This window comes from Symsagittifera roscoffensis, chromosome 1 (genome assembly GCF_963678635.1).
Source record: "Symsagittifera roscoffensis chromosome 1, txSymRosc1.1, whole genome shotgun sequence".
Classification (NCBI taxonomy): Eukaryota; Metazoa; Xenacoelomorpha; order Acoela; family Convolutidae; genus Symsagittifera; species Symsagittifera roscoffensis.
In genome coordinates, this window is record NC_087062.1 from 67,045,719 (window position 1) to 67,058,085 (window position 12,367).

General features: G+C 33.4%; 1 protein-coding gene across 1 annotated transcript; it reads right to left on the reverse strand.

Moving 5' to 3' along the window:
* Window positions 1-5,331: 5,331 nt before the first annotated feature.
* LOC134856927 (uncharacterized) lies at window positions 5,332-8,676 on the reverse strand. The gene is made up of 3 exons (XM_063873215.1): window positions 8,344-8,676; window positions 7,790-7,986; window positions 5,332-5,630 (listed from the first exon to the last, which is right to left on the reverse strand). The coding sequence occupies exons 1-3, from the start codon at window positions 8,512-8,514 to the stop codon at window positions 5,522-5,524; spliced, it is 477 nt and encodes a 158-aa protein (XP_063729285.1). The 5' UTR covers window positions 8,515-8,676; the 3' UTR covers window positions 5,332-5,521.
* Window positions 8,677-12,367: the final 3,691 nt, after the last annotated feature.

A 12,367-nucleotide genomic window follows, 5' to 3' on the forward strand; every position in this document is an offset into this window, starting at 1 on the left:
CATTTCTTCTCATCCGATTGAATATCTTCTTCTCTTCATTTATCCATTTCTTCTACGTGAAATCATATATTTTCAGCGTTGTTACTCCTCATTTAACGACTGATTATAACTGGGTCCAGCTTGGTACTTTTAGCAGAAGTTGAAATCGGGATTTAAGTTTCCGGAATTTTCAATTTGCTAACAAAATAAATTTTCACCTGTATTTTCAAAAAGTTCACACCAAATAAAATCAGATGAAGCGTTGGTGGTATGAGGGCTGATTGTGGTGGTGGCGGGGAGAGTTAGCGGGGGTAAGCGCCAAAGAGGAACACAGGGAGGGATGGAATCGTTTTGCAGTTTGAAAAAAACGTAGGTTCAACCATCGATTAGGACGTTTGGGGGGGTTTAAAAATTGCTTCCCGGGAGGAGGGTTGATTCTGGCGGGAGGTTGATTCTGCTGGTGGTAAGGGGGGAGTATTTGGGGTTACTTTTTAGACCACAAAAACGCATTATAATTGTGTTCTTTTCACTTTTTTTTTGATGAGAGCAATTTCTGTTATACCAGTCAGAGCTCATTTGTTTTTTATCTGAATTGTTTTTGACACTGCTTTTTTCTGTATATCATTGTGTTTACTGCCTTCGGTAATTTATGCAAAACTGTTAATTTTATTTTACTTGGAATCTTATTTAGCCAATTACATTCTTGCAGTTGGATTTAATTTTAGTTTTAACAAGGGTGGATGTGGGTGATTTTGGAGCCGGAAGCAAAAAAACCGAACACAAATACAACTTTGCCAACAAAATCCACATACATGCACAGTAAGTCTGATCAATTAGTTTTTATGGGTCTTTGATGAGTCACTTTTTTGTATGTAGAGTTTTTAAAAATCAACCAAACTTTACTATTTATTAATTAGCATTTTTCCCTATTTCAACATCTCGGTGATTTTTCTGTTACAAATATTTAAGAATTTCTGTAAGACATAACTCAGAACTATTTAGTTTTTGTGATGATTCAATTTATCGCAGAATGGTTATTCAAAAAAGCCTTATTTAGTTACTCGGGATGACGTCGAGACAAAAAAACTACCTATCGTCAAATTTCATATATGAAGTCTATGAAAAAATGCCCATCATGGAAGTTTTCATTTAAAAAAATTTTAGGACAAGCGTTTTTTCAACCGAAATTAGTTTTTCGATGATTATCCTTTTTTGGTTTAAAACTCAAACAAAACAAAATTGGCGGCAGTTTGGTTACATGAGAGCATTATCTGTAATCAGATTAAGACTCAAACAAAAGAAATTGGCGGCAGTTTTGGTTAAATTGAAAGCAAATTTGAGTTGAAAAGAAAGTTTTTTATAAAAAACTGCTTGTAGTACAATTTCAGAGTATGGATAAATTGTTTATCATACACTTTTATTGTACAAAAATTTGTTTTTGTTATTTTTCTAAATTCACAAGTGATGAAAAGTAAGGCAAAAACTTGTTATTTAATTCCAAAAAATTCTCATAATAAAATTTTTCATAGGATGGAAAAAATGCTTATCAACTATTTTCATATTATTTTGTTTTTGTTTATGAAAAAATTTGGTTTCGTTTCTTAGGATGGAAAAATGCTTATCATGCTAATTTCTTATTATTTTGTTTTGGTTATGAAAAAGTATGAAATATAATGAGGAGCATTTTTTTCATAGTAAACTGTATGATAGGTTTTTTTCAACCCTTGTATAGATTATCAGGCTCTTTTTCCTTTCCCCCTCCACCTCAAACGAGCATCAGTTTTGAATTGGATCGAGTGGTTTTACCAGGTTAATAAAGAAGACCAAATGTGTTTGCTACGGCCTAATCAGGCTATATGCCAATTTTAGTACAATGGAATAATGAGAACAGAATTTTTATTGTAAAATTTTGCACGTGGGGGAAGGAAAAAGAGCCGTTTATTGGATACAAAGAAGAATGTTTTTAATTATATTTGTTTCTCATTCAGGTTTGACAAAACACATCTTCGAAGTGATATTGCTTTAGTACAAGTCAGACACCCTTTTCACATGAAAAAAATTACTCCTCTTTGCCACAAAAAGGCCAAGTTCCGAACCCTATTCGGCACTTGTGGTCTCGGGCGAATCTCAACCGACAATCGCGCTCCAGACTACCTTATGGAAACGTATTTCAGGGAAAACTTTTTCTGGCGCTTCGTTGGTTGGTTTACGGGAAAATCCGATACCCTACAAGCGAAACGGATTTTCAATGACAATGCGATATGTCATGGAGATAGCGGATCACCCTTGTATGTACTGAATGGGTTGTATAGGGAACCTCAGTGTGTCTATGGAGTGACCAGTTACCTCAGACCCGACTACTTCGGTCAACCTGATTGTCAAGGAAGGAGTTTTTTCACCAATGTTGTGTTTTTTCGCCATTGGATTGAAACGGTTATTGCAAACAATTCAACTGAAAGTATGCTTGTTATACTGCACAAGTACTAGTGTTTTAATTTTGTTTCAACTTATCTATAGTAATTTAACAGTTTTTTTCAAGTGCCACTTTATTTCTCATCCAAAAAAAATTCATGCGGTATTTTGCATGGAAAAAAATGTGAAAATTTGTTCTTTTCCTCACAAAAAATCTATCATGTTTATAGCCGAACTGTAGCAGCTCTGATTCGTCGAAAAAAAAACGGAATACTGTTTTTTCGGCAGAGAGCTGAAAGAGTTAACTGTCTAGATTGGAACCGTGGCTCGCTATTCACATTTATGTATGCTACCTCTATCGCGCCACTTTTGCGTATCATAGAATATCAAATTTGATAAAAAAGAACAAAATTTCGAAAGATTTATCTGTGAGCTTACGCTGAACCTACGAGCAATTGAACGAGATTTTTATTCTTTTTTGGCGTTTTCTCTAGCATTACAAGGCTGGTTTAATTTCGTCCTCTTCACTTTTGTTCTCTCCACTTTTTGTATAATATCGGCCCAATTTGAGATATACGCGTTTAATTTTTCCGATATTTTTCGTTGTGTCCGGTTAATTTAAACAAGCACTGTATCAGAGTGCTGATTCAAAATATCCCGGAAAAAACGCTTAAAATTTGAAATTTAAAACGCATTTTTCTCAATTCGGGTTGGTTTTAGACAAAAATTGACGATGACCAAACTTGCTTAGAGTTTAGTCAGAACTCACATGCTGTAGCTAGTTTTTTGAAATTCGAGTCCGAAATATTACCCCCAAAAATATATTACTTTTGGCTTTCTAGTCATGCAAAAACTATGCTAAAACTACCGGGTCATTTACTGACAAAAATATATCTAAATAGGCCTCTTATAGAACCCAACAAGACTTAAGGAGGGTATAATCTCCAAGAAAACCTGTAAGTTTTTTTGTTTTTGTTTGATATACCGAAACTTCATTTTTAATAGAAAATACCAAGTTGTATTTGAAAAAACTTTTTAAATGTTTTACTCCAATTTTTAGGAAAATACGTTTTTGAAACTTGTTCGGCTCTTTAAGAGGCCCATTCATTTTCATATAAATTTGAACTGGCGTGCCTTTTTGGCTCTATATGATGCTCATTTTAATATAAATTTGAACTAAAAAAGGCCAAAAAAAAAACATTTTGGGCCAGCAAATTTTCGGGCCCGTACTTCAAAAAAAGCCATATGAAATCTGCTTAGTTCCTAAGCAAATTTTGTCACCATTTTTTGTATAATATCAACACAATTTAAGAGAGACGCGTTTAAAAATTAAAGTGCTGATTTAAATTAACCGGACACAAACAAAATTGGAAAAATTAAAGCATTTGGGTTGAAATAAAGCAAAAATGAAGAGAACAAAAGTTGCTTTCAATTTCACTAGAACAAAAATGATGCAGTTGTTTTTTCGAAAATCTTAACCAAAACCCAATGCCAAAAATCAAGAAATATGCTAAAAATACATACTTAATTGAATAGATTGTTACATCAAAAGAAGCTTCTTACACAATCCAACAAAGTTCTAGAAAAAAGTAATTTCCCAAAAATCTGTTTAAAAGAATATCTATTCGGTAAGTTTCTAAGCACTTTTTGCTCACTTCACTTTTTGTGTAATTTTAACTAACTTGATAAAAACGCGTTATAAATTTCAAACTTAAATCGATAATCCGAATAACTTGAATCAACATTGTATAGGGTTTAAATTTTGATACCAGGTAAATGAAACTATTTGAAAAAAAATAGTCTGATCAATTTTGTGAATTTTGATTTTGAAGGCTTAAAACAGTCAATATATCAAAACTTATTTCAGAGGTGTACTTGCTAAAAAAACATCCTCGCAAAAATTACAAAAAAAAAATTCTAAGTTATAACTAATATTTTGAAAACTAATGAGCTTGACTTAGTCTTAAAGCTAAGGAAAATGACAGACTGAAAAAATTAAAAGTTTGCTTGTTCAGGCGTAAAAAGAACCGCTATCTTTTAATGAGTAACTTTGCAAAAATAATCCAAATAAGACAACAAAGGAACTTTCAATAAACAAATGCTTCGAAGCAGGAATTAATCTACATTTTTTTCAGTATAACAGCGAGTTTTGTAAAACTTGTAGACATATTTTGACTCGAACAGTTTAAATTTCCTCTGAAAACACTTTAAAGACTTTTATCGTAATTTGTTTAGAAATCGCTTAAAATAATTTTAATAAACAAAAGCTTCGAAGCAGGAACTGATCTACCTTTTTCTTTAGGGTGAGCGGCGAATTTTGTAAACTTTTTGGCATATTTTGACTCAAACAATTTAATTTTCCTCTAAAAACACTTAAGAGACTTTATCGTATTTTGTTTAAAAACGTTTTTTCCAGCTCTAGATCCTTCCATTAGCTTATGTTGTCGGGAGAACGTGCTACGAGACCTCTTGCCAGCCTGTATCAACCCCTATCAAGAGGGCGTGTAAAATTTTTATTGGTAGCTTACAGTTTAATTCTTGACTGATGCCGTTGGTTTTCTACTAATTTTAAAACAATTTCCTCCTTTAATTCGAATTTTGTAGAGTATATAGAGTTCAACCTTGATAAGAAGATATCTTTTTGCACATTTAACAGCATTAATTGTTGAACATCAAAATTTTATAGGGAAAAAATGTACTTTTTTAAAGCAAAGAACATGGAGTTTCATCACATGAAAATTTAAAATTTCTGACTAACTCGAAATTCCATTTTTTAACTTTCAACTCCTTTTTTCGTTATGTCAAAGACTTCTCTAAAAAGAAAAAGAAAATTAGAACAGACAAAATAAGAAAGTACTCCAAACTGACCAAGAATTGACCTCCAAAGAATTTTATTGCTCCAAACTGACCAAGAAAAAAGATTTGATTTTTATTGTTTGTTCTTCTAGTCCAAAGCTTTCGAAACAAAAAAAAGGCTCTCAAAATGTTTATAATCAATTCAAATAGACTTTTTTTTAGTTTGAGAGGGGTTCAGTTTTTTATCTAGAAAATTCAATGCAAAAATTAGATACTTTTTTGGTAGTTTTCTTGTATCTATATCTAAATACTTGCAAAGTGAAGATAGTAGAGTCTATAGTTCGTTTTTAAGTTCTGGTGAGCTTTCCACTTCAATATCTCTATCTGGAATTTTTTTCTCATCTTGTCCCTTTTTTGGTGGGGATGGTGTACAGTCAATCCACCTAAAACAGGAAATTATTGAGTTTGTTGTAATGGTCCGGTATGAGATAAGTAACTTCAAATTTTCAAAAAAAAAACGTTTTAAAAACCAAACTTTGTTTCTCTAATTTAGTCAAACCCTAATACTTTTGTTCTGGCACATCTTCATTTAGAGAAACCGCACCAAAAATTTATAAGAACTTTGTTTTTTAATCCATGATAACAATTTTCATATTCATCGTTCAGAAGAAAATCTCTGAATTAAAACAAAGTCGCTTAGAAGAAAGTCACTGAATATATATTCTTGAGGGTGTTTGCAAATTCATATACCTCGACTAGTTTGTGCGTGCTTTTTAGATTATATCTATGATGCTTAAGAAAATTAAAACAACCGTTCGTATCATGGCAAGTTCTTGGATGCTCCGACTGCCTTTCCTGGTATATAGAGCAGTATTATCAAGCAAAAAATTAATTGTAAAAAAAATGAAATAATTTTTTTTAATTGAGATGTTTGTAAATTCATCGCCCCACATCCCATATAAAGTACAGAAAGTGATATATCTTGCTCCTAGTAACAAATCAATTCTGGCAAATAAACTTCCTTCAACCAATTTGGAACGATTTCTAGGACGGATTAAATCTCCGCTTACGCGCTTATAGCTCGAAATATACCGCGCGTTAATTGTCCAAATTAGCTAATTCGGCAATCTTCAAACACCCATAATTTTACTAAATAGATCACAGGTGAAATAATTTTTTAAAATTAAGCTCAAAACAACAAAATCGTTTGAATGATACAAAAATTAAAAATTCCGTTAAAAATGGCTAGTTAGAAAGTCTAAATTTGTCTGAAGCAAAAAAATCCATAAACACAAACGTTCCGTTACTTTTGTTACGAAAGTAGAAATAAAAATTAAGAAAAACAAGACTGCTCGTATATCAGGGCAAAATCTTGAATGTTCCGACTGTCCCCTTATTCAAATCGAATAGTTTTTTGGGTAAAGAAAATATTGAAAAACTATAATTTTTGGACAATATTCAAGTGTATAATTTTGAGTCGTACAAAATTAATACGACCAATAATTTAGCTCAATTCAATCTGGAACGAATTTTTTCTGCGGGATAATTCACCTCGCATAATTCATTCGCGTTACGCTCTCAGCATCATGAATAAACTCTTCAAAGCGAGCATAATTTAGTCAAGATCATGGCGGCCAATTTGGCAATTTTCAAATCCCCAGAACTTAACAAAAAAAATTGGAGGTAAAATATCTCTCTTTTTTTAATTCGAACTCAGGAAATCGATATCTTCAATGGGGTATAAAAAGTTTTGTTGAAAACTATTGCTTTGATTGGCGAAAGTTGACTGAAGAAAAAAAACCACATTGAGCACAAATATTCCGTTTTCTTTTAAAGTCGCAACAACAATTGCTCGTCAATTAATCATGCCCTGAAACCATTTCAAATTCAATTGAGGCTTGTATATTGGACATGATAGCTCTACATGAGACTCAAATTACGTTGTTAAAATTGATATATGTGCGTTTGGGTGAGTGGAAATGAGTAAAATTTGAGTTTGAAAATTTGTTGCTTATTATTAATAAATAGTTTTAGCAAAAAATTTTTGGGGTCCGTTTAAGTGCAATATCATCATTCAGGGCTTTGCTCCAATGCGAGAAAAATATTTTTAGCCCGGGGTGGCTAAAAATTGCTTTCTTAGGAATTTTATGAAAAAACAGTCCAATTAAAAAAATTAACACATTTCTTATCAAAACATTGCTAAAATTGTTGGGCATCAGTTTTTTGGCTAAAAAAACTGGTTTTACTTTTTTGAATAAAAAGTAAAAACTTTAAAAGAAGTTATAAGATAGGCAGTTTTTTTGTATGTTGGTCAATCCAGGATCCAGGGTTTATATTTGTTCTCATTGTTCTCATAAACCAAAACCAAAACAATTTAAAAAGTAATCATTGCTAAAACAATAGCAAAAAACGTCCTTAATCACGAGAAAAATTATGAAAAACAAAATTGCTCCGTCAAGACTGCTCCAATAGTTCCGATATCAGTGTTAAAAAAGTTTATCTTAAATATTACGAGTGGAAACGAGATATGAAATTAATTTTGCCGGCAAAATGAGCAGTTTAAATTTTGGTATTACTATTGATGAAATGAATTGAGACTAACCTGGAGTCTCGTATGTGGTTCATTTTGATTGGTCCATCAAATATCTTCACTTCAAATCGGCCACTACTTGCTTCTTCAAACTCAATCTCGCACTGCTGTAAGAAGCCTATAATCCACTCGCCCGCTTCGTCGTGGATGCTCTCGATGTGTTTGCATTTTCGGTCCACATTTTTGTTACGAAAATAAGTGGATACAACCTGCAACAACGTTTTTAGATCTCCTATCTGATACTTGCAGGTTGAGAATTTCCGGCCACTTTTCTGGAATTCATTATTTTAACCTACCGCCACTAAACTTTCGTCAATTGTAACTAATTTAGGACACCCATTTTGACCAAGCATCCAAAAAACCTTAGTTATAAGGTTATTTTGTTCTCAAAATAATGGCTGTGGAGCAAAAAATTATAAATACTTTGATTCTGTGTATGTCAGGAGTCCTACATCAAGGAGTGCCATAATAGGCAGAAAAAAGAAACAACCCCCCCTTCCAACCCTTCATTCCACCTGAATATGTAAAAAGAGCAATTAAAACCAATTAAGAGTTTTGGTTAATACCTGTTGGTATCCGAGTTGTTTGAACTTGACCGTGAACTTATTTTCCTCGGGGTAGCAGTCATAGTACATCACAGTCAGCTCCGAAACATCAGGTGCTCTCTGACTGAAAGCTAATTTACACGCCACACTAAGAGTCGTGATGAAAAGACACGTAGCTATAAACACATTCATCCCAAGGCCTTCTCGAAACGAAAATGTAAAACTGAAACTCAACCCAAAATGCTGATGTGGTTTTAACGATAGCTTGCTAACTTTAGACGTTCACCAGAATTTGAAAGTTCGAATCGTAACACTATAACGAGAGTTCATCTTATTGTTGTTTATTTGCTGACCACGAATCGCGCCACAGTCGATGAAATGTATCTACAAAATTCATTGCTTGATTTTAGCGATTCAAAATCTCTGATAATCTTGCCCATGATCATAATTATAACCCACTGCAAAATATATGTACCTAGTGCTCTATGTATTTATGTAGGCAGCGTCTAAATGGTTCATTTTGTGACAAGGTTTTACAAAGCCATGGTAAGCATAACAGTGGCCGGAAGTCGTACAATTAGCTTCAAAGTGTACCGACCACAGCAATCATTTAGAAATCAATATTAAAAAAGTCTTTTTGAAAAACTATTTGCGATTTTGTAGAAGGAGGACGGGGGAGATCCTGAACTTCAAGAAACCTGCATGTAACTTGAGTGAAAAAAATTACCTGTGCCTGATTTCTGTTGTCTATAATAATGCCAAAGTAATAAAGTCACAAGTCACCTTCAAACAAGGAAAAGGATTATAAATCAATTTTAATCCAATAAATTTTAATTTTTTCTTTCGCATCCTGCGACCATTTGCAACAGTTTCTGCATAAATCACGTAAGTAATGAAAAAATTTGCAAATTGTTTCGAAAACGTTTGGTGACCATACGACCTTCTCGAATTCTGAACCTATTCTTAAGCGTATTGCAGTCTCATCATCATAAAAAATTTTATGAAACTAATCACTCCATGCTAAACATAGTCAACAGACAGTTGGAAAAAATCAATGAACGCGAAGAAAAAAGCTGTTGTCTTTTTTGAAAAATTTCAACTTTCAAAATTTAAAACAAAAAATAGATGGATTTAAAGTTTTGTCATTTTTAAGAACTGAAAAGTGTTTATCATTGACATTTTTTTCATAAAATAAGTTCAATTTGAGAACGCAGGACCAATAGGTATTTTATTCCGCTGGGAAAACTGAGAAAAAATTCCACTTTCGAAATACGAAATCGCTTACAATTTTTTAGCGAATTCCATTTTTGTAATTGGAGAGTGTAGTTTACCTAACTTTTAGCACATTTGATTTTAACGCAAAAATGCATTTAAACCTAACATGATTGAATGCATCTCTGTAGTTTATAAGGGAATTTAAGATTTTTTCCGCCATTTCTTACCATGTCTCATATAAGAGTCGACACTACGTTCAAATATTTTTTAAAATGAGTCTGAAAACAAAAAAGTATATATAACACTTTTATAAGTTTTCTTGCTACTGGGAGTGCATGTGAATTATTTTTCAGCTCAGATCGTGGCCGATAAGACTTAATATGGTAGCACGCTTGACCCCTATGAGCTGTCTTTGAGAAAGTAAAAATCGCTAAAAAGTTGTTAAAAAACCGCTAGATTTTTGTCTTCCACCACATAAAAATCCTTTTTATTCGCCAGCTGTGATTATGATTGATTTTGAAAGTTATGACCAAAAAATAATTTTGAAACTTCTTACCAGCTATTATGTGTTTTGGAGTACTTGGACTTTTCTGAAACAAATATAACGGATTTAGGGTTCACCTTTGATACTATTGATTATAAAATGGTTAAAATTTGCACGGTTTGATGATCAAAACATACCAAAAGCTGTCTGAAACTGACGTTTTTGGCCTGGTATTTCACATATTGACCTACGAAGTGAAAAAATTGACCTACTGTGTTTCGGGAGTTAAAGCAAAGATTTTTTGCTAGTTAACTTTTTCAACAACGACGCGCCTGATCCTTTTCCAGATTCTTTTTTACCCATGCTATTCTCCATTGTGCTTTAGGAATGATCAAAATATATATATATATATATATATATATATATTATTAAAAAACACAACAATTAGCAGCTATAGTAACACTAATAGCACTGATTTTACAACATTCACGCTCAGCAACTTATATAATTTTAATAATTTCAGTTTTTGAGTCAGATACCAACAAAGATTTGTTTAGTTCGTTTTGTGATAATGCCAATAAGGCCGCCTGTCGCGTGCCATCTTCGTACGAATTTTTTTTTTTTTAATATGTTAGATGAAAAAAAACCATCAAAGTCACAAAACAGAAAAAAAAACAAATGAAAAATTAGAAAAAACTTTCAATCGTTTTCGAGCGAGTTTCAGAATTAACCAAAACAACTAAAGCTCAATTCAAGCGAGCACGATGGACACACATTTTTCAAGTTGGAAACTCTTGAATTTTTTCTATAACTTATACTTAGAATATGGAAAAAAAACATGACAGTCTTCATACTGTGCGAGATTTGACCAGTTTTAAAAGCGGTTTCCTGTACAATTTATATGCTAGCAGATTGTTTTTGGTCGAATATACTCGTCAGTCGAACACGGTCGAAAAGTTTCCAGGGTCGATAACGGTCAAAAAGTTTTCCTCGGTCGAGCATGCTCGAAACATAGACGTCTTGGGTCAAGACAGTGGAAATACTATTTTTGGTCGAGTCGGTCGAAACATATATTGCAAATACCATTGCATCGGAACAGCAAGACAATACAGCTAGAGACATTATTCTCAAGTCATTTTGTTAATTTTGAAGATCATCGTTGTTGAATGAAGTAGTTGAATTACAAACTGTTAAGGTCTGAGTTGACAATTTCGTGAAACCTTTCTGACGCATCATTCCAAAGAGAAACAAACGGCACACCATTCAAATCATTATTCTCCAACAATGAATCTTTTTCACCGGCGGAGGGAAAACTGCCCTATAACATATATAACAAAACATTTTGAGGAAGACAGCTAGCCAAATTGTATCTTCTACGACATCAAATGAATTAGCTCAAATCATCTGAGTTTCTACTTGGTTGCCGTATAGAATACCCGATCTATGAATACCATCCTAACATTAACCGCAACTTCCGGGGTAAATGAAAGCTTTGCAACCAAAATTATTGACGTAATCACGCACTTCCAACGCATAATGCGTCATTTGTATGCGGCAGTCAGCAAGCAGCTTACTTCGACACTCACCCGCACCACAGTTGAAATTTGCCCGGCTTCTTGTTGCATTGAATCACCAAAAATTTTAATCTAAAACTCATAACACGACCTGAAAGGATGAAGAATGAACCCATATTGAAACTGTTGTCAGCATTTTTTGACTAGAGTTAAACGAATGAGCCTACATTTTGCGCTATTTGTCCCCTAGTTATGTCGGAAAAAGAACCCAGGAGATCTTAACTTTTAGAACCCAGATAATCAATTTTTTCATATCCTTTTGAGGAAACTTGGAGACGCAAGTAATGCTCATTCTTACCCTATGTTAAAAAAAAGAGTAGGGTGTCATAGTGCTAAATTAGTCATCTGAGTTATTATTTAGTTCATGGTAGTTTCTCTTGTCAATCAATTCAGTGCTTCTAGTGCTAGACATCATTGACAAGTATTTGGCCTTCGGAGTGTTTGACACCTTCGGATGATCTCTGAAACACTATCTTTGTGATCTATGATTTAGTTGAGTTGTTTAAAGAAGGAATTTAATTCAAATATCAAATTAGCATCTCCAACATGGCGCAGCAAGCAGGCCCAAGTGGGGGGGGGGGGGCGGAAAACCCACTTGGAATTACATCCTTTTGGCCGTCTAAGTATGTAGAACCCCAATGTTATGGGAATTCTGGTTAAATCGCTTCCAGTGGGGAATGGTTGCGAAGCATTCTATAAACCCGAAAAATTTCTACTTCGCTAGTACGCAAATAGCTGCGTTGCCGGAAAACGTTGATGGAAAAAACTGGCT